Source organism: Plecotus auritus (assembly GCF_963455305.1).
Source record: "Plecotus auritus genome assembly, chromosome: 8".
Lineage (NCBI taxonomy): Eukaryota > Metazoa > Chordata > Mammalia > Chiroptera > Vespertilionidae > Plecotus > Plecotus auritus.
The window spans coordinates 136,000,180-136,022,193 of record NC_137782.1 but is presented as its reverse complement, the minus strand read 5'-3'; the positions used below and the strand labels follow the sequence as shown (position 1 = coordinate 136,022,193).

General features: G+C 44.9%; 1 protein-coding gene, 1 long non-coding RNA gene and 1 pseudogene across 3 annotated transcripts in view; 1 reads left to right on the top strand and 2 right to left on the bottom strand.

Moving 5' to 3' along the window:
- LOC308257235 overlaps positions 1–9,012 on the bottom strand; it is a 17,109-nt gene extending 8,097 nt beyond the window's left edge. The window contains exon 1 of the long non-coding RNA XR_013961540.1: positions 8,884–9,012. This is a non-coding gene — a long non-coding RNA (uncharacterized lncRNA). The remainder of the gene's footprint in view (positions 1–8,883) is intronic.
- Positions 8,418–22,014, top strand: part of SLC1A4 (solute carrier family 1 member 4) — a 25,637-nt gene continuing 12,040 nt past the window's right edge. The window contains exons 1-2 of the mRNA XM_080686473.1: positions 8,418–9,267; positions 20,147–20,189. Of these exons, the coding sequence (XP_080542599.1) occupies positions 8,741–9,267; positions 20,147–20,189 (570 nt within the window). The 5' untranslated portion in view covers positions 8,418–8,740. The remainder of the gene's footprint in view (positions 9,268–20,146; positions 20,190–22,014) is intronic.
- LOC308255858 (large ribosomal subunit protein eL30-like) lies at positions 14,550–16,658 on the bottom strand (annotated as a pseudogene). Its single transcript has 2 exons — positions 16,645–16,658; positions 14,550–14,898 (listed from the first exon to the last, which is right to left on the bottom strand). The product of its transcript is annotated as a large ribosomal subunit protein eL30-like (transcript).

The window sequence follows — 22,014 nt, the reverse complement described above, 5'->3', positions numbered from 1 at the left end:
AGCCCAGAATGAGTTGGAGGGCTCTAAAAAGTAACATGACAAAAGTCAGGATGCAAGAACAAATGAAGTAGGGGACCGTTTTCATAATCAGTCACAGTGTCTATGTATTTTCTTAGTGAAGCACCACACTTTCTCATTTTTTTTTTTTAAATTGTAACTTCTCTTAAATTTTTCTCTAATCACAACATTGTAGAGTCATTTATTAATAGAGAGAAATAACTTTACACTTTAAGGAACTTGAAAAAGAACAACAAACAGCCCAAAGTCAGTAGAAGGAAAAGAATAAAGATTAGAGCAGAAATAAATAAAATAGAGTCTAATGTGTGTGTGTATATATATATATATATATATATATATATATATATGAAACTAAGAGAGGACTCAAAATCAGAAATGAAAGAAAAGTAACAATTGACACCATAGGAATACAATGATTACAAGGAAATACCCTATCTAATAAAAGAGTAATATGCAAATTAACCATCACTCCATGACAAAAATGGGGCACCCATAGCCACAAGATGGCGGTGCCCAGTCCTCTCAGCCCCACCAAAGTCCCCCAGTCTCAGGGCGGGCTGCTGCTGAGAGCCTGCAGAGTAAGCGGCCTGGCGGAATGCTGCCCAGAGGCCCTCCTGACCCTTTATAAAAAACAAAAACAAATTCACTACCCATGGTGTGATCCCCTGCCAGAGGCGGCAGCCTGGGGTCTCAACCGCTGAGTCACACCAGCCAGGCCGATATGGAGGAATCTTAAATGTTTCTTTTTTAAAAAAATATATTTTATTGACTTTTTACAGAGAGGAAGGGAAAGGGATAGAGAGCTAGAAACATCTATGAGAGAGAAACATCGATCAGCTGCCTTCTGCACACTCCCCACTGGGTATGTGCCCCCAACCAAGGTACATGCCCTTGACCAGAATCTAACCTGGGACCCTTGAGTCTACAGGCCGATGCTCCATCCACCTAACCAAACCAGTTAGGGCTATCCAATATGTTAAAGAAAAAACCCTATCTAATAAAGAGGGAATAAGCAAGGGAGGGCATTTGGGGTGACTGGGTTGTCAGGGGAGGGCAGTTGGGGACGATCAGGCTGGCAGGGGAGCAGTTAGGCATCAATCAGGCTGGCAGCGGAGTGGTTAGGGGGTGATCAGGTTGGCAGGCAGAAGCGGTTAGGGGCAATCAGGCAGACAGGCAAGCAGTTGGGAGCCAGCAGTCCTGGATTGTGAAAGGGATGTCCGACTGCCTGTTTAGGCCCGATCCCAGGGATCAGGCCTAAACAGGCAGTCGGACATCCCCTGAGGGGTCCCAGATTGGAGAGGCTGCAGGTTGGGCTGAGGGACACCCCCCCCCCCAGTGCACGAATTTCATGCACTGGGCCTCTAGTTATGAACAACTATATGCCAACAAATTGAACAATCTGGAAGAAACGGATAAGTTCCTCTTAACATACAATCTTCCAAAACTGGATCAAGAAGAATCAGAGAATCTGGACAGAAGGATTATAACTAATGAAATTGAAGCATTAATAAAATAAAATAAAAAACTCCCAACAGCCCTGACCGGTTTGGCTCAGTGGATAGAGCATCCGCCTGCGGACTGAGGGGTCCCAGGTTCGATTCCGGTCAGGGGCATGTATCTTGGTTGCGGGCACATCCCCAGTGGGGAGTGTGCAGGAGGCAGCTGATCGATGTTTCTAACTCTATATCCCTCTCCCTTTCTCTCTGTGAAAAATCAATAAAATATTTAAAAAACAAACAAACAAACAAACAAAAAACTCCCAACAAACAAAAGTCCTGGACTGGATGGCTTCACAGGTGAATTTTACCAAACATTCAAAGAAGAATGAACACCTATCTTTCTCAAACTATTCAAAAAAAGTTCAAGAGGAGGGAAGATTCCAAGCACATTTTACAAAACCAGCATTATCCTACTTTTAAAGCCAGACAAAGACACTACAAAGAAAGAGAATTACAGGCTAATATCCCTGACGAACATAGATGCTAAAATCCTCAACAAAATATTAGCAAAATGATCCAGTTATACATTAAAAATATTATAGAAAATGGTATCAAGAGTGGTCTGGGGAGAAACCAAGATGGCGGCATAGGTAAACACCTAAACTGCTGCCTCGCACAACAATTTCAAAACTACAACTAAAAGACAGAACGGACACCATCCAGAACCACAGGAAAGCTGGCTGAGTGAAAATTCTACAACTAGAAGGAAAGAGGAAAGCTCACAGAGAATTGGAGGTACGGCAAAGGGGCTTTGTGCACGCAGAGAGGAAGGGCGGCTGAGAGCCTGGCTGACTTTCTCTGGCGGAAGGGGGAAGGAAGCTTCCGACCGCACTGAACCCCAGTTCTGACAGCACTGAACTCCAGTTCCGGGCGAACCCCTGGGGACCCACGCTCTTACGGGGGGAGTCTGGACTCTCGGGCGGAGACTCGGGAGCCGGGGAAGGCGGAGGACTGAAAGTACCCGCGCGCGCGCGCGCGCGCCAGGGCGCACAAAGGCTGCGGAGGTTGCCACAGGCTTTCCCTAGTGGAAGGGAGTCAGAGGATTCTGACTGCACTGAGCCCCAGTTCTGACTGCAGTGAACCCCAGTTCCAGGCAAGCCCCTGGGGACCCACGCTCTTGTGGGGGAGTCTGAACTCTCTGGCGGAGACTCGGGAGCCGGGGAAGGCGGAGGACTGAAAGCGCGCGTGCGCGTGCGCGTGCCAGTGTGCACAAAGGCTGCGGAGGTTGCCACAGGCTTTCCCTAGTGAAAGGGAGTCAGAGGATTCTGACTGCACTGAGCCCCAGTTCTGACTGCAGTGAACCCCAGTTCCAGGCAAGCCCCTGGGGACCCATGCTCTTGTGGGGGAGTCTGAACTCTCTGGCGGAGACTCGGGAGCCGGGGAAGGCGGAGGACTGAAAGCGCGCGTGCGCATGCGCGTGCTAGTGTGCACAAAGGCTGCGGAGGTTGCCACAGGCTTTCCCTAGTGAAAGGGAGTCAGAGGATTCTGACTGCACTGAGCCCCAGTTCTGACTGCAGTGAACCCCAGTTCCAGGCGAGCCCCTGGGGACCCACGCTCTTGTGGGGGAATCTGAACTCTCGGGCGGAGACTCGGGAGCCGGGGAAGGCGGAGGACTGAAAGCGCGCGTGCGCGTGCCAGTGTGCACAAAGGCTGCGGAGGTTGCCACAGGCTTTCCCTAGTGAAAGGGAGTCAGAGGCTCCTGACGGCACTGAGCCCCAGTTCTGACTGCAGCGAACCCCAGTTCCAGGCGAGCCCCTGGGGACCCACACTCTTGTGGGGGGAGTCTGGACTCTCAGGCGGAGACTCGAGCTGGGGAAGGCGGAAGACTGAAAGCGCACATGCGCGCAAGGGCAAGGCTGACAGGAAGCCAAAACTGAGACTCCACCCCATCCAAGCTGAGCACAGAGGCTATTGCAATTTGGCAAGCCTAATCCTATAAGGCTGTCTCCAGCACCGAACTTCTCCCAGCATAGACACAGCTGATCCTTACAGCCAACTGGCCCGGAGGTCAATTCTTCCCAGTGATACCAACAACAATAAAGACTTAATTACAACAAGGCTGTACACACAGTCCACAAAGGGGTGCACCAAGAGTGTCCACCTCAGGTTAACTGGGGAAGCAGACCCACTGGGCCATATTGGAAACCTAGCACAAATATATACCTTACCAACTCAGGGAATCAGTGAAAATGCGGGGTCAAAGAATCAGATCACAAACGAAAGAAATGGAGGAAAACAAACGACTGGATATAGAATTCAAAACCACGGTTATAAGACTTTTTAAGAATATCCTAGAAAAGGCCGATAAATATAACGAGACCCTCGAAGATATGAAAAAGGACCAACTAGAAATTAAACATACACTGACTGAAATAAAAAATATTATACAGAGACCCAGAAACAGAATAGAGGAACCCAAGAATCAAGTCAAAGAATTGAAATACAAAGAAGCAAAAAACACTCAACCGAAAAAGCAAAAAGCAAAAAAAAAAATCCAAAAAGTTGAAGATAATGTAAGAAGACTCTGGGACAACTTCAAGCGTACCAACATCAGAATTATGGGGGTGCCAGAAGAAGAGAGAGAGCAAGATAATGAAAACCTATTTGAAGAAATAATGACCGAAAACTTCCCCCACCTGGTGAAAGAAATAGACTTACAAGTCCAGGAAGCCCACAGAACCCCAAACAAAAGAAATCTAAAGAGGACCACACCAAGACACATCATAATTAAAATGCCAAGAGCAAAAGACAAAGAGAGAATATTAAAAGCAGCAAGAGAAAAACAGTTAATTACCTACAAGGGAGCACCCATACGACTGTCAGCTGACTTCTCAACAGAAACTATGCAGGCCAGACGGGAGTGGCAAGAAATTTTCAATGTGATGAATAGCAAGAACCTACAACCAAGATTACTCTACCCAGCAAAGCTATCATTCAGAATTGAAGGGCAGATAAAGAGCTTCACAGATAAGAAAAAGCTGAAGGAGTTCATCACCACCAAACCAGTATTATATGAAATGCTGAAAGGTATTCTTAAAGAAGAGGAAGAAGAAAAAAGTAAAGAGAAAAATTATGAACAACAAATACATATCTATCAACAAGCGAACCTAAAAATCAAGTGAATTAAAAACCTGAGGAACAGAATAATCTGGTGAATATAATAGAATCAGGGGCATAGAAAGGGAGTGGACTGATAATTCTCAGGGGGAAAGGGGTATGGGGGGTTCATGAAGAGAATGGACAAAAATCATACACCTATGGATGAGGACAGTGGGTGGGAGGTAAGGGCAGAAGGTGGGGTGGGAAATGGGTGGAGGGGAGCTATGGGGGGAAAAAGGAGAAATAATTGTAATAATCTGAATAAAGATTTATTAAAAAAAATAAAAAATTAAAATTAAAATTAAAAAAAATTAAAAAATTAAAAAAAATATATTATACACCATGACCAAGTGGCATTTATTCTGGGAATGCAAGATTTCTACAATATCCACAAATCAATAGATGTGATACAAAACATAAAATGAAATATAAAAACCATATGATCATATCAATAGATGCAGAAAAGGCATTTGATAAAATCCAGCACCCATTCTCTCTCACACCCATGTTTTGTTTTGTTTTTCTCTCTCTCCCTCTCCTTTTCCTCCCTCCCTCTCTCTCTCTCTCTCTCTCTCTCTCTAGAATCTATGAAAAACATATCCTTGGGTGAGGATTTAAATAATAAATAAATACAGGGATCAATAATTTTTCGTACTGAATACCAGGAAGCATGTGTAATTATGAAAAGACAAAAGAAATGTAATAGAAGACCGAAAGGAGGGGAATTTTAAATAGAAACAAGGAGAGAAAAAGGCAGAAAATGAAACCCTGTACCAATTGTTGGGGAGGCCAAGAGCAGACACCTGTTTCTTGGTTTGCCTCACGTGTAGGTGGAGCTGCTACAGGGCAGTCAGTCCCTGAAGGAGCCCAGAGACCAGCTCCTCCTTAAGGAGAGGTTTTTCTCATTGAATAACATACATTCAGCACGGCCCAAGGCACCTTCAAACACTGCTCTCCCACTCAGCACCACACTTAAGTCCAATCAAAGTGCCAATAATGCAGAGAGTGCCCACTCCCAGCTGAGGGTTAACTATTACCACAGCTCCGGAGTGCACCAAACAGCACAAAAAGCTGGGCAGCAAGCAGAGCTGGAGCAAGGGGGACTAGGAAAAGCTTTGAGAGAGAAGTGGTGTCGGAACTGGGAATGGATACAGAGGCAAGAAAATGTGGAAGCAGCCCTAGCCAGTTTGGCTCAGTGGATAGAGCATCAGCCTGCAGACTGAAGGGTCCCAGATTTGATTCCAGTCAAGGGCACATGCCTGGGTTGCCAGCTCCATCTCCAGTAGGGAGGTGGTGCAGGAGGCAGCCAATCAATGATTCTCTCTCATCATTGATGTTTATATATCTCTCTCCCTCTCCCTTCCTCTCTGAAATCAATAAAAATATATTTTAAAAAATAAAATGTGGAAGCAGCACACAGTCTCATTTTTTTCTATATATTTGTTTGTTTGTTTTTTATTACACAGTCTCATTTTCACTGCAAACATAGAGGGCACTCGGCTGGAGAGTGAGCTGAGACCAGATCATGGCGGGTCTTGAATGCCAGGGTGAAAAGCATATTCATAATTCAGCGGGAGCCACTGGAAGCTTTTGAACAAGAAGTGACATGACAGAAGCCTTGATTTTTAACTGAATATATGCCTTTACAAAATAAAGATGGCATTTCCTAATGTCTCTTGCAGCTAAGTGTGGTCATGTGCCTAAATTCTGATTAATGAAATCTAAAGGAAATAGGACTGCATATCCAACTTTTAGGAAGTTTTCCTAAGGGAACAGAGAATTGCTCTTCTCCCCACCCCACCCCTCCATTGGATAGAAGCTGAAACTAATCCTAACATGTAAATTACTTATTAGGAAGATTGGCCCAAGGCAAGGCAAATTATATGATGGTTGGAACAAGAGGAGCAATGGAGGCGGGAAGACTAATTAGGAAACAATTCCAGAGTCAAGATAAGCAGTGAGGAATTAAAAACTGAGCCAAGTATGTTAGCAAGAGAAATGGATGGGAGTGGTGAATGTGATAAATATTGTGAAAACAGTGTCTTTGTGAATTGATAATTGATGAGAAGAGAGACCAGAGAAGGAAGAATCAAAGGTCACTGTGAGATTTCAAAGAGAGGTGACTGGCGGTCAACAACGTTGGTAACAGAACAGGGGAGTCAGAAAGAGGAGCAGGCTTGAGGAAGGCACAGAAACAGGGGGCTCAGAAGGAGAAGGCTCAAGGGAGCCAGCCATGAGTCAGTTTTTGACATGCTGAGTTGGAATGCCTTCAGGATGTCCAGGTGGAGATGTAAAGCAGGCAATTGGGAATTCATTTCTGGAGCATGACATGAGAGTCCTTGTGTAAAAAGCGGTAGTCAAAACAAAGGAAGTTGCTGGTTGGCAAAATAGAGGGTGTCTCTAGAATTTCCTCTTCTTCTGTGCACAAAGAGAAATAATTTGTGTAATGAAAAATCAGATAAAAACATGTACAACTCTTCACTTGACATGTACCCCCCTCCCTCTCTCAAAAAATAACAACAAAAAACAAACAAACACCACAGCAACAAAAAACCCTACAAGCTCCAGCCAATGACTGGCTAGCTGGCTAGCTGGCTTCAAATAATGGAAATCCTCACTGTCTCAAAATTTAAATAGCTCCTTAAAGTTCCTTAGGAAGGCATTTTGTTTGATTTGTACAAATATCTGCCACGACATGTTTTAAGATGACTCCTTTTTAGCAAGAGATCTATAGCAAATTGCCTTCCTCTTTAATTCATGTAAGACTTCCCTTTCACAAAAGTCTTGAAAGAACGATTCTTTTCAAAAGCAGAATGAGAAAAATATAAAAATCCAATAAATGTGAAAAGTAAAACTACTACACAGAGCTTTCTCCTTGTATCTGCTGTGACCAGAGCAAATGGTAAATAAAAAGGAAATGAATCGAATGTGAACAGCAAGGAACCATCTTCAAAGGCTGGCTGAACAGCCATCTGCACTGTTTTCGCGGGACGGCGTGGGGACGAGGGGGTTAAAATCCAGTGGCTTGTGTTTCAGCTGGGGTGAGCTGGAAGTAGTGGTGTGGGAGCGCTGTTTTTTCCTGAAGAATTTTGCTTCTTTACCGCAGAGAGCTGCAGGGGAACCCGAGGCACGCTCCTCAGAGCGCGCAGTGGAGGGGCCGGGGCTGGATTTGATGGCACAGAGGATCCGGGTTTCACTTAGGGGTGTCAGAGCCCTTAATGAACGTGTGGATAAGGCTTTTCTCATCCGGCCATCCATCCATCTTTTGTCTCAGGGCCAGGGCCAGGGCCTGCGCTGGGCATCCCGGCGTGCTTTACCGCACATAACCCCACGGGACTTCATGGGAGGAGGAGGTTTTATGCAGGAGGACGCGGCGGGAAGACTACCGTGGGGCCCCCTCAAAAGAGACGAGCGAGTTATCGGATCCACAGCGGGCGGTGCGGGGCGAAAGCAATAACCGTGAAGGAAAGCCTTCCCCTCTCCCAATCAGGACAAGGAACGCAGCCCCATTCCACCTTCTCCCGGGCCCTCTGGCTCGTAGCGCCCAGACCTCGGCCCGCCCGAGAGGCCCCGGCAGTGCCAACGGCCCGCGCCGTCCCTCAGACCGCGCCTCCCCCGCGGTAGCCTGGAGCCCGTCCCCATTAGAGAGGTCGGGAGGCGGCTGGGGGCGCGGGGACTGACCGGCTTCATCTGCCCGGGGCAGCGCCCCCATCCCGGACGCCCCACCCACCGCGGCCGGGACCACGCTCGGGGTGCGCGCTGGTGCTGATTGGCCATAGCCGTGGGGGTGGGCGGGGCGACGGCCCTGGAGGGGGTGGGCCCAGGCCCATCCCTCTTTCCCATCGGCGCCCACGTTGCATCATCTTCTACCCGAGATTGCTGTGGCGAAGTTGGGCGTGGCGTGATCCACTTAACCGGGAGCTCCGGCCCTCTTCCAGAGCCTCTCCTGGCCCTCTCCACACCTGTTCCTGCGCCCGGCTCGACTGTCTCCCGAGGGATGGCTCCCAGAACCAGACACAACTAGTGGATTGCGTCAGCTCCGCCTGAGCCATTCATTGAGAGTTCAGTCTTTTACTAGAGCCCAAGTCCCTCACCTTCTCCATCTCTGAGCTGCGGGCAACGCCATGGAGAAGAGCAGTGAAACCAACGGCTACCTAGACAGCGCCCAGGCTGGGCCTGCAGCGGGACCTGGAGCGCCCGGGCCCACCGCAGGACGCGCGCGGCGCTGCGCGGGCTTTCTCAAGCACCACGCGCTGGTGCTGCTCACCGTGTCTGGGGTGGTGGCGGGCACCGGCCTCGGCGCGGCGCTGCGCGGGCTCGGGCTTAGCCGCACGCAGGTCACCTATCTGGCCTTCCCCGGTGAGATGCTGCTCCGCATGCTGCGCATGATCATCCTGCCCCTGGTGGTCTGCAGTCTGGTGTCGGGTGCCGCCTCTCTGGACGCCAGCTCTCTTGGGCGCCTGGGCGGCATCGCCATCGCCTACTTCGGCCTCACCACACTGGGTGCCTCTGCGCTCGCCGTCGCTTTGGCGTTCATCATCAAGCCTGGGTCTGACGCGCAGACCCTTAAGTCCAGCGACCTTGGGTTGGAGGATTCGGGCTCCCCTCCGGTCCCCAAAGAGACAGTGGATTCCTTCCTCGACCTGGCCAGGTAACGACAATCCTCCCCCCACCTCCCTCCATGGAGACGCCAGCTCTTCAATACACGTCAGTTCATTCATAAACACACACCTTCATATGCTCCTAAAGAGTTCATTCTTAATTGGTTGCTAATATTTTTAAATATCAAAGTAACGTCTGGAGCTTTGCATGCTGACCACCCTTTTCAAACATCTGTCTTAATACACCAGACAGTCTGAAGGAGCAGGGCCACATTTTTTTTTTTTTAGCAAGAGCCAGTCCTACCGCTAAGTGTGAGTGTGCATTAGGGCAGAGGCAGCAGCCTCACCTGCACTTGACTTCTTATGCTCTCTGGCTAAGTTCTAACCACTCCTGGATAGCTTCACCCTATTTTCTCCAACAAAGTCCCCGAAAGCTTCCGGGCGCATTGGTTAAATTTGCCTGTTGAGCCATCCTGGCCTGTAATCTATGGCCTTCTCTGCTTCAGCCCTTTGGCTGGGAGAAAGCTGGCAATTTTTTGAAGAGTTGTCAGAGGACCCAAGGATAACAAGGCTGGGCTTAGTTGTGTGGGGCCCGTTGCCCAGACTAGCCTCCTGGGGGCTTGGAACAGATGGCCCTCCAACCCATAGTCAGGACCACTGTAGAGTCTTGTGAGTTTCAAGGGGCTTTATTTGTGGGAAGATGTGAGTTCTAAAGGAGAGGGAAAGCGAAGTGTCTTCACTTAGCTTTGCCTACTTTCTGTGACTCTTACAAGTTGCCTTTCATCCCTTGAGATGTAGGGTAGTTTCTCTGGTTTACCCAAGTCAGCCGCTCCTGCTTTCTCCATTAGCTCAGCGTTCACAGACGGAAAATTGCAGCCTGAAGGCGTTTACTGGCCTGGCCAAATGCAGCTGAGTGAGAAGCTCAGCTGGCTCCTGCTCCAGGTTTCCGATTGGGAGCCTTGGAGAGGTCTGTTTAGTCTTAAGCCACTGAGGCAAAGTTCCTCCTTGCTAAGGCAGTGAAAAACAGCAAACCCTGGGCAAAGTGACTGGACTTCCTGCTGTTTCCATTTCTCCCTCTGGAAAATGTGACAACGGTCTGCCACTTAACAGAAAGAGTGTTCATTTGAAATTACAGCAATGACAACCAAAAAAAAAAGTCCAAGGCATTACATTGAAAAATAAAAATCTCTGATGAGGTGGACCAGAAAGTTCATACCAAAATTTCTTACCTAAAAGGCAGGTAGAGGTAGCCTATTAGATTTTGATGGCATCACAGCCTTTGCTTAGTGTCTGGCAGCTTGATATTTGGAGTCTTGAAAAATCCTTAAAGTTTGGGGACTCACTTTGGTGTTGAAAACAGTCTAATGGGGTTGAGAGTGCCTTTGGCTCTTCAGTATATCTGTCATCTGTCCCAGGAGAGAAAGCAGATATTGGGGTTAAAGGATTCTTTTTTGCAAGGATCAGTGGTCCAGGGAGGGAGTGTGGATGCACAGCTCTGACCTGCTGGTTGTACCCCCATAGGAGGCTCAGTAGCATTCTCATCTCCAAGAGAGGGGCAGTGGCCAAAAAACAGGGGGTGGGGGTGATATGAGGGGTTACCTTATTACCACCAGCCCCAGAAGAGATCTCTTATTTTCGAATCGTGGCTTGCTCGTTTTAGATCCAAGCCCCTTTAGCTCCTGCTCCTAAAGTGAATGGCGACCCAGTATTATGGCATAACGGTCAGTGTAGGTGCAGACTTTTCAGGGACTTGGGATTGCAGATCCAGGGAATGACTAAAAGAACCTTTGTCGTGGCTTGTTGGGGATAGGTAGTGTTTCCTAATGCGTCCAACAGCCAACCTCATTTGACCCAGCAGCTCACGAATAAAGGTAGTATAGGTGGTGTGATCCTGTTTTACAACTGAGGAAATTGAGCTACAGAGATTAAGTGATTTGCTCAAGGTCATGGAGTAGTTGATCAAAAGAGGGATTACAAGAACCATGGGACTCTGGACTCCACAGTTCAGGGCTCTCTTTTTCCCACCCTCCCCTCCCCCAAGTCAACATGCCATAGTAATGACACCACGCTGCTAGTCTAGTCCCACAGTCTCAGAAATGTTTGCTCTGAGTCGAAGAGGAACCAGGTAAGGGTTTGACTGGGTCGAGGAGATGCCCACTTCCTCTAAAAGGAGGAGATGAGCCCCTTCAGTGTCGGTGAAGGAAAGCACGTGTGCAGCCGCTCAGACTTGGCCTGCACAGTGAGCAGCTTGTGAGAGGAAACAGTCCTGAGCCACGTGGAAATACTTCCTGGGTCTGGGAGACTCTGGGTAAAAAATGTAAAATTGCTGTCTTTAAGGAATCCTTACAGATGTCCATTTTAAGTGATTCTGGGCATGTTCCGTGGCAAAGGCAGGGTGCAGTCCTTCCTGCCTGTAGGCACGTGAATGAAATGAGAATCTGCCAGTAAACGCCTGTTATGCAGCAGGCCCTCACCTGGTCACTGCCCACAACTTAAAACACCTGGAAGGAGTGGAGACGGTCTCTGGGGACTTCGTGCAGTGCAGGCTTTGTTAAAGTCCATGACCTTTCCTGGTTGTGGAGTGGCCCCAAATCCCACGGGGTCTCTCTGCCACAATTTCTAATTTGTTTTTTGAAGCTATAAGTACAAGTCAAAAAGAAATGAAACCAATCGATATTCATTATGCCTTTTAGAAAATTCAGAATGCCATAACCCAGTGGTTTGATTTCCTACCACACAATGGATTAGAAATAACAAAATAGACGGGAGTGGGTGTGAGGTGCCTGCACTAGGAGCAGGCCCTTCAAGAGCTGAGAAGGGACAGTGGATAGTAGCTGTCAGGTGGCAGAGTCGCAGACAGTCCCTTCCTGATCAGCCTGCAGCTTTTATGCCTGAGGTCCCGGAACAATACAGGACTCTCCAAGCTGGCTGTGACCCACGTAATTGAGCCATGACGTTTCATCCAACACAAAATGATTTTGGCACCAAAGACACGGAATTCGCTTATCAGGAACCCAGTCATTGTGGAAGTTCGTAGTCCCTAACAATGCTTATTTCAGAGTCCAACCTAGGGCATGCCCATGACTTCCTGTGCCCTGGCTTCCTCATTTTCCTAATAGGGATCATGATAGTACCTACCTCACAGGATTGTTTTGAGGATTAAATGAGTTATGTCTGCCTAATATATGTTTGCTCTTGTTATAAATGGAGCCATATTACAGAGCGATTTGGGGTTTACCCAACTAATGGGGATGGCCCTGTTTTTATAGTTTGAAATAAATGAGAGTACATGGGGGCTACGGCTGGGGGCGGGGAGAGAGAATGTTTGGGGGAACTCAAGATGCCTTGCAGCTAACGTAGTCTTTAGGTATATTGGGAACCACGTGGAGACTGGAGAAAAAGAAGTGAACAGTGACTGATTGTTTTGGACTAATCAACACTATGGGAAATTTGGAAAATGGAGAAAAGTCAAAACTAAACACAGATTTCTGAAATGGGGCAGAAATCCTCACATGTGCTCCATGATATTCCAGTTTCTTTTCTCCCTGCATTACCTGTTACTGTCTCCAAAATTGACTTCAGCTGTAGATGGAAAGCACTGAGGCAGCTGGCTTCTAAACCTTCATCTGGATGCTAAACTTTGTAGTTTTCAAATGGGAACCCAAAGACTTATCGGCAAAGGAGGCAGGTGGGACAGCTCCTGGGCTGCGGCTCTGTGTGCTGTGGCTCTGTGTGCTCTGGCAGAAGAACCCGTGGGCCTTGTCTTTTGCGGAAGTATAGCAGGCGCTCCACGTGTTGAGATTTTGCCTGTCGCCCTTTATTCTAGGAGTTAAGTTTTTTCTTGTGCTCACTTTATCAACAGTGGACTGTGCTATGAGCCTTTCCCTTCACAAAGGGAGGTATGAGGGGCTTAATTTCCTCCCTCAAGGACTGGTGTGAATAGGATGCCTCGCAAGCTGCAAATAACACATATGTCAGTAGGTGCAAAGGTGCAAAGAAACCTGTTGGGGACTGAGTTCCAATATTAGCCCCTACATCACAGTCAAAAGAGTGAATAGTGCATACTTTCTTTTAAATGTTGGCCATGCAGGTTGTTTGATCTATGCCTCAGTATCTCTATTGGCAAGATGAAGACTCTTAGCAAATCTAACAAGGATCCAAATTCATGGATGTTTTTCAGCCAAACTACTCACTAAAATAGTAGCTTGTAATTAAAAAAAAAAAAAGGTTTTAACTTGACACCATTTCTTCTACTCAGGAGACTACCCAAATAGTTCAAGTACTGAAAAGAACATGCGCCCAGAGAGACAGTGTGGGTAGTGATTGAGAGCAGACACTGAAGTCAATTCCCTGGATTTGAATCCAGCTCTACCACTTACTAGCTGTGTGGACAAGTCATTTAGCCTCTTGGTGCCTCAGTTTCCTTAACTGTAAAATAAGGCTAATAATAGTATCTACTACCTAGACTTGTTATGAGGATAAATATTTGAGTGTCTTGCTAATATTCTAGTGCATTCCAGTCTCTCAGGCTACTTGATACAGAGAATGAGTGCTGTTCTTAGCCTTATTTCCAAAAATGTCTCCCACTGCAGGGGCCCGGCATTAACCTTTCCAGCTGGATTTTAAAACTAGATGTGGGCCTTAAAAAGAGGGTGGATTACTCGCCCACACCCCACTGTCACAATAGTGTGAGCCCATCACCGCAGCCCTTCCTCTGCTCCCAGCCTTGTCGGGGGTACCAGGATCAGAAGGAGCATATCCTGTTAACTGGCTCTAACAATAAACACCAGGGGTAATAAGTATCAGATGTATATAGCATGAGCCGTATCTTGTTCTAAGGAGTCTTTGAAATTTTCAAAAATAGGGCAAGAATTTTTTAACTTAAAGGGAATACTCTGGAACAAAAAATATACCCAAGCAAAAGTAAATTGTTATACATTCTTCTCATATAGAACAGGGAAGTGCATACCACCCTTGACAATAGGATCAGAAGAATAAATAGTAACAGATGTGTAAAGAAGGAACACTGAAGTTTTTCATCCTGTGAGCTGCATGAGTCTGTACAGCACCGCTAACTAAAGTTCTACCGTCACCAGATCAACTTCGGCTCATAACAGTTTTTCTGTCTAAGTAATGTATCTGGAGATTCCCATAGCTCTGGAAAGGCGTGCCCATTCGCTCTTTCCCAATTTGGTCTGATTTGTGTCTGGATTTAGTAGTATGGTCTTGGCATTTTTGCAAATGTTCTTGATTTCGACCCACTAAAAGAAATACATTTTTTTAACCAATATATTTTTCTGGCCAGTTTTATTAAAGAAAATTTTTGCATGATTTACTTTTCACCAGTCTATTCTAGCATGTTTCTAATGATATCAGAATCACCTGGATCACTGATAGCCAGTGCGCATACTCTGTAGAATTTTCCACATGCTGTGCCCAGTTCAGTATTGTTGCCACTATAGTGATGGGCACCAGTCTTGGCCAACATGGCATTGTACACTATTTTAGATTGCCAAGGCTGGACAGGTGCTGGCAAAGATGATCAGTTTCACTTTGCCTTCTCCGATCACCTTCAGAATTTGCTTGTACCCCAGCATGCACTTTCACTTTTCATAACAAGGTGGATCCTAGAGGTGATCGATTCCAGCAATATTTTTGTCTTCTTTGCAGCCACCGTCTTCCTGCCTTAGATTCAGGACAGCCCCCAATCAAAAGCAGCCACCGAGATGACTGGGGAGTGACAAGGAAGAAATACATTTAAGATTATGGCATCCATACATATGCACCCCGACCCCATCCTGAAATACCTGTTTCATAAAACAGCGTTTTAAATGTGATACGTGCTGGTTTTTTCCATTCTATCTCATGTATTACATCTTTTATAAAATGCTGGTTAGAGCCCATACATTTGATTTCACGGACTACTAATGTTTGAGAAACTTTGGTCTAACGTATATCTGGTATTATGTAATTCAAGTCAATTTCTCAGGATCAAATAACAGGAGGAGGAAATATTTGAGAATGTAAACAAGATGAAGATCTCAGTAGTCAGAAGCACCCAAACAGCCAGTGAGGCTGAGTGTGGTGCAGCAGTGAGCATTGGCCTCTGATTTCCAGACTCTGATCTCTGTACTCCAGACCTCCACTGTCTAATCCGATAGACATTAGCCCCAAGAGGCTAGTTAAATTTAAATATATCATTTAAATTTTCAATGTAAACAAAATTTAAAATTCAGATCCTCAGTAGCACTAGCCATATTTCAAGTGCTCAATAGCCACATGGCTCCCATATTAGATAGCACAAATATAGAAAGTTCTATTGGACAGTGCTGGTCTCTGAGCTGTGGTGTCACCATGAGCTAACAGTGTGGGGGAGGGGAGGGTTGAACGTGGTCACCGCTAAAATTCCTTCCAGCTCTTCATTTTAAAAGCCCACACAATTATTGTGTGAATGTGAGGAGTTCAAGGAAAATGCCCAAGACAGAGCTCTGGGAAGCAGAACTGCTTGGATGACGAGCAGCTGGTCCTTGGATACAGGAGAGCTCAGGAGTAAGAAAAATCCCAAGCTCACAGCAGCATATGTGTTTGAAAGGAGGGTAAGAAGAGTGCAGAGATAACAAAGTTGTAGAACTGACACTCCCCGACCCTAAGATTTGTGATAAAGCTACTGTAATCAAGACTGTGATTGTGGTGAAAGAATAGGCAAATAGATCAATGGAACAGAATAGAAAGTCAGAGATAGACTCTCATAAAGATGGTCAACTGATCTTTCACAAAGGAGTAAAGGTGATACAATGGCACAAAGATAATCTTTTCAACAGATGGTGCCAGAACAGCTGGACGTCCACATGCAAAAAAAAATGAATCAGGACACAGACCCAGCACCCTTCACAAAAATTAACTCGAAATGGATCACAGACCTAAATGTAAAATGCAAAACTATAAAACTCCCAGGAGATAGCACAGGAGAAAACCTAGGTGACTTTGAGTATGGCAATGACTTTTTAGATACAATACCAAAGACACAGTCTGTCAGATATTTTGCTTGACTAACCCACAGCCTCAGCTCTTTGCCCCTTGGTATGGGCAGGAGGGGACTGCTCCTATTCTTGGTCTGTGGCAACCAGAGGGACCAATGGAAGGGAATATGATTTTGTGGGTGCATGAGCTTCCCTCCGCTCACTGCCCCCAGGCAATTCCCTTCCCAGGGATTACTGTCTGAGAGCTGAGCTGTATAATCTAAAGAAAGTTCAGTCATTTCATTGAATGTAAATTTTTTTGGTTGTAAAATCTCCTTTGCAGTTAGCACTATATGTTGCTTTTTCTTTTTTTTTTAACTTTTATAGCATTTTGACTGATTTATATATAATGAAACATACCTCTTTTAAGTGTGCATTTCAGTGAGTTTTTACAAATAGAGAACTCACTTAACCATCACCATAATCCAGACGCTGAACATTTCTGTCACTCATGACCCTTCTCAGCAAGGCCACTCTCCGCCCCTGGCCCCAGGAAATTTCGGGTAGAAAGTTTTGCTTTCTGTCACTACAGATTAGTTTTGCTTTTACTAGAGTTTCATAATAATAGAATCGTTCAGGATGTGCTTTTCTTTGTCTGGCTATGTTTGCCCAGCACAATGTTGTTGAGATTATCCAGTTGCATATATTAGTAGTTGATTTCTTTTTATTGCCAGATAGGATTCCATTGTGCAGATTTATCATAATCAGTACATTCATCTTTAGGTGAACATTTGGGTTTTGGGCTATTAAGATTAAGATTGTTAACCATACAGGCCCTTTTTGCAGACATATTTTCATTTCTCTTGTGAATATCCAGAAATGGAATTGCTGGGTGGGTCATATGGTAAGTGTATGTTTAACTTTGTAAGAAACTGCAAGAACATACTGTTTTCTTCTAAGGAAATTGATTTTTTGGGGGGCAGTGGGGGACAGGAGTTGTTTTGCCCCTAATATTGTCTGTACCTTTCTGTTCCCATTGGATTTTGTAGACTAGATACTGTCGACTGTCTGAAAACAGGTCCATGTGTTAATGGCTGTTTGGTCTAGAAGTTCTGGATTAGGGTCATGGTCTATCTGGGTGAGACAGTATTGGGTTATTGCTCATTCTAAGGAGACCAGGCAGGCTAACTAGCAAGGCTTAAACAAATAGTATGTGCTCTTCGGAAGAGAGTGTATTTCAAGGCTGTTGAGAAGGCTGTACTTGCACCAACCAAGGAAACTGCTAATCCTTAAGGATGCAAGGTACGTCCAGCAGAAGTTGTTCCCCATAGGGATTGATGGAGGGCTTCTAACCAAGCTCATTCCTTAACTTCCTTGTCCTCTTAGGGAGAGAACCTAGTGGCCAGCTCAGTCCTGGAACTATCGAGAGTTGTCGTGCGGTGCGGGTAGAATAGGAAATCCTTGCCTCAGGACCAACTTCTGCTTCTAAGTAGTATAGCATATGGAAATGAGATACCAAACTTACCCCATAAGTTTGAAATATATAAGAAAGGTGCTTGTAATGGAAATAATAAGCAAACATAAGTTGCTATCCATCTATACATTAAGGAATAGTCAATACACATTGCTAGTCTTTTCTACCTTTTTTTTTTTTAAAGTAAATATGCTTATGATAGAACTCAAATTTCTGATCACCATTTTGTAATGGTTAATTCAACTGATGATCACATTTTGTCTGCTTAAATGCAGGTGTGTACGAGCTGGTATTCTCTAAATATGTTCAAAGCAATGCTGGTTTCCCAGACAAGTAGATTTGGAAAATGCTGTGTTGCAGTCTCTACATACCGGTTGTCTTGTGGAAGCACCCTAGTGCAGTAGTCGGCAAACTGTGGCTCGCGAGCCACATGCAGCTCTTTGGCCCCTTGAGTGTGGCTCTTCCACAAAATACCACAGCCTGGGCGAGTCTATTTTGAAGAAGTGGCGTTAGAAGAAGTTTAAGTTTAAAAAATTTGGCTCTCAAAAGAAATTTCAATCATTGTACTGTTGATATTTGGCTCTGTTGACTAATGAGTTTGCCGACCACTGCCCTAGTGTAATAAAATTTTCTATTCAATTAACCCTGTTGGCTAGTACACGAGTTATCGAATGCACAAATTTAATAAGTTACCCACAATTTAGCAGCTTAAAGTTACACACATGCATTATCTCACAGTATCTGTGGGGTAAGAATCCTGGCATGGCTTAGCTGAGTCTTCTGCGTCAGTCTCTTACAGAGCTGCAATCAGGTGTTGGCCACAGGTAAGGTCTCCTCCAAAGGCTTGACTGGGGAAGTATTCACTTCTGAGGTCACACAGCTTTTGGCAGAATTTGGGTCCTTGAAGTTTAGTCTGGGAGCCCCAGTTCCTAGTTGGCTGTTGGCCAGAGGCCACCCTCAGTTTCTTGCCATATGGGCCTGTCCAACGCGTCAGCTTGTTTCATCAAACATGCAAGCCCAGAAGTCAGTAAAGAGAGTCTTCTCGCACGATGACAGCCACAATTTTATGTAACCAAATTACGAAAGTGACATCCATCACCTTTATTCTTTTGGGTAAAGGAAAGTCATAGGCCCCCACCCACACTCAAGGAGAGGGTATTACACAAAGGTGTGGCCTCCAGGGACCTTCTGTTTGTCGGGGTGGGTTGCAGTCAGACCTGCCTCCCTCTGAAACCAAACATGTTGCAAATAGTTGCCTGGAGACTCCAGTGTTAGGTAAACAACTCAACCACAGACGTAAAAATTAGTGCGTAAATTTGGCACATGTTATAAGGATGATCCAGAGTTGTTTACTCTTCTAGACTTATTCTTATAGGAAGTGGGTAGAACAGATGGACTGTCAGTGGGATTTTCTCTTATATTAAGAACAGAATCTTGCACAGAGCCTGACCCAAAGGAGGCCCTCAGTAAAACTGTTTGAATAGACTTTGTTTTCAAAACACAGCTAAACTCAGCCCTATTGCCCTGCTTTTGTAAAAATATTTTATATCCTTCATCTTGAAATGAAATTCATAAATAGAATTTACCTATATGCATTATTCAAAACATTGATAGGACTTAACTGTATTATAAAAGTAAAAAGAGTGATTTATAATAAAAATAATGGTTTTTATTATGTAAATGCTTTAAAGCGAAGTGCTTGCTTCTGAATTTAGATTCACTATTAATGACACAGCTATAAATACAGACTGAAACTTGATACCACGTGTGCAGTTAAAGACTCAGATCTTACCATTTGCCATGGGCAATGTGATTTTTCCAGAAAGATGAACGATTCTTGGAAACATTCTGAACAAAGCAAAAGAATATTTATCCCAGATTTTATACAGTAATTGCACTCCTAGAAAATTCAGAATAGATTCAAATTATGCAAAAACTGCCTTGTTTGGGGCTTAGTTTAGGCTCAGGTAATTATAAGGTTTCATCTGTTGGTATAGGATATTGGAAGGCATGAGGACCTTGGGACCATTTCTTATACAGGGCTTTGCTGTACTTAGCAGAATGAATGGCTGGGACCCGGCACTTTCCCTTACACACACTCCCCCAATTCCAGGAATGCCCTCCAATTATTTCCACAATAAAAACACTCCCGTGGATTTCACTGTGGAGCAGCACCACTCCCCACTGAAAACCTCTGCAACAGGGCTTACCCTCTTGGGGAAAAGAAAGTGATGCAGTACCTCTGGTTTGGTGGAGCATAAATATCAAATAGTACCCCAAAGGAGAGGAAATAAAAATGGGGGCACTCAAGTATGTATTGTGGCCCAGCAGCCGAGGCATAGGTGGGTGTTTGGACAAGCAGAAGACCGTAGTAATTGCTGGAGGTGGAGAGAGGAGGAATACTGGATGTGAGGCTGTCAGGAATGGCCATCTTAAAGCAGATACTTTGAATGCTGAATTTTAAGAATACTGATGAAATGCTTCCTTTTCCAACAGAAACCTGTTTCCCTCAAATCTTGTGGTTGCAACTTTTAAAACGGTAAGGCTTGATGCTTTGCTAAAACTATGAACCTTTGATGGGGGTGGAGGTTGTATAAATCATTGCCATAGAATTAGGTAAGGTGTAAACAAAACTTGGTAACATTGGTCTAAGTTTCATAGATGGGCCCCTGGAACTAAACAAACAAAACAAAACTCAACATTTTTCTAAAATATCCCACTGGTTCCAACATCTTTTCACATCACCTGAGAAATACCCTCAGATCACATTTTGGGGCTCTCTTGAATGTTTTAGAATATTTTTCAATTTTATCTTTTTTCGGGTTATAAAGGTAGTATATGCTCATTGCAAAAAGAGTAAAAGTAAAGTACAAAAAAGTGGAAGAAAATAAAGTAATCATTCATATTCACCACCTAGAGCTACCCATGAACATTTTTTTTTCCCATGAACGTTTTGATATACATCCTTCAGATCTGTTTTTTCCTATTATGCATGCCCACATGTTTTAAAAATAATCATACTAAATAAGTTGTTTGGAAACTCTCTTTTTTTATAATTTTAAGATTTTTAAGGTTTTTCTTTTAATTTATTGATTTTAGAGGGAGAGAGGGAGAGAGAAACATCAGTTTGTTGTTCCACTTATTTATGCATTCATTGGTTGATTCTTGTATGTGCCTTGACTGGGGATCAAACTCACAACCTTGGTGTAGTATCAGGACGATGCTCTAACCAGCTGAGGTACCGGCCAGGACTCTAAACTCTTTCTCAAAGCATTATATTGTGAAGATTTTCTCATGTCAGTAAATAATCCCCCTGCACATGTTATTGGTTGTATTCCACTGTATGAGTGTACCATGATTTTACTCCATCGGTCTCTTATTGATGGACATTAAGGTTGTTTTCAGTTTTTCCCTAATTTGAGCAATACTATAAGTAACATCCCTGTAGCCATGCTTTACACAGAGAAGAAATATAAAGGTCTAGATTAGATGGACTAACCTGATTGCCCTTTATAAGCAAAGACTTTTCTGTTTCTAATTATAGCCTCTCTTTAAAAAACACAAAACAAATCTGCATATAAGCACAGCTGTGGCTTCTGTATATAAAACATGAGGTATGAGAAAAAGAAAAGGTATATGGGGTTTCAGTGCCTGTCAGGTGGGGTGAGTTTTGTTCTTCCTGCCATCCTGGTCACAGGACCACTGAGCACCTCTGTGTGTCTGAAAGCTTGATCAGTCAAAGCTGCAAGGGACCAGAGCTCCTCAAAGGCCGGCACAGAGCAGGCCTCTGGGTCCGTGCCTCCTAACATGCTGCTCTTGACCGTTCAGAAGCAGCTGTCCTCAGAACAGGTCAGGAAGGGTGTTTCATAACAGATCCCACTAGATCGTCCATGCTGCCACTGGGAGACCCCTGTGCAGAAATATGTGAAGTCTGCTATAGGCCAAAGCTGGAGAGGTGTTTCACTTCAGAGAAGTGGGTCTCCCAGAAGACTCGGCCAGGAAATACCAGCTTGCCTGACATCCTTTGCTTTGGAGAGTGGAGGCTCAGGCCAATTAGAAATAGATCCTGAAAAGCAGTCATATTCAAATAAATTCTGGAACAAAGTGGAGCATAAATAAATGAATAAACATAAATGGACACATTGAAAAGTGAACTTGGGCATTATGAAATTAATACCAAGGTTCTCCAAATACTGTGAACTACCAGCTATTTGAAATAACAAGCTCTCAGCATGCAATTGGGCAGACCTACCAACCATTGTCCAAGGGGCATAAGGAAATTCTCCCTGGGTCCCTATCTAACCCAGAGGCCTCTTGTAGTACATGCTGCCGTGGTCTCAAGGTACTTTTGTGTAGTTCTCAGA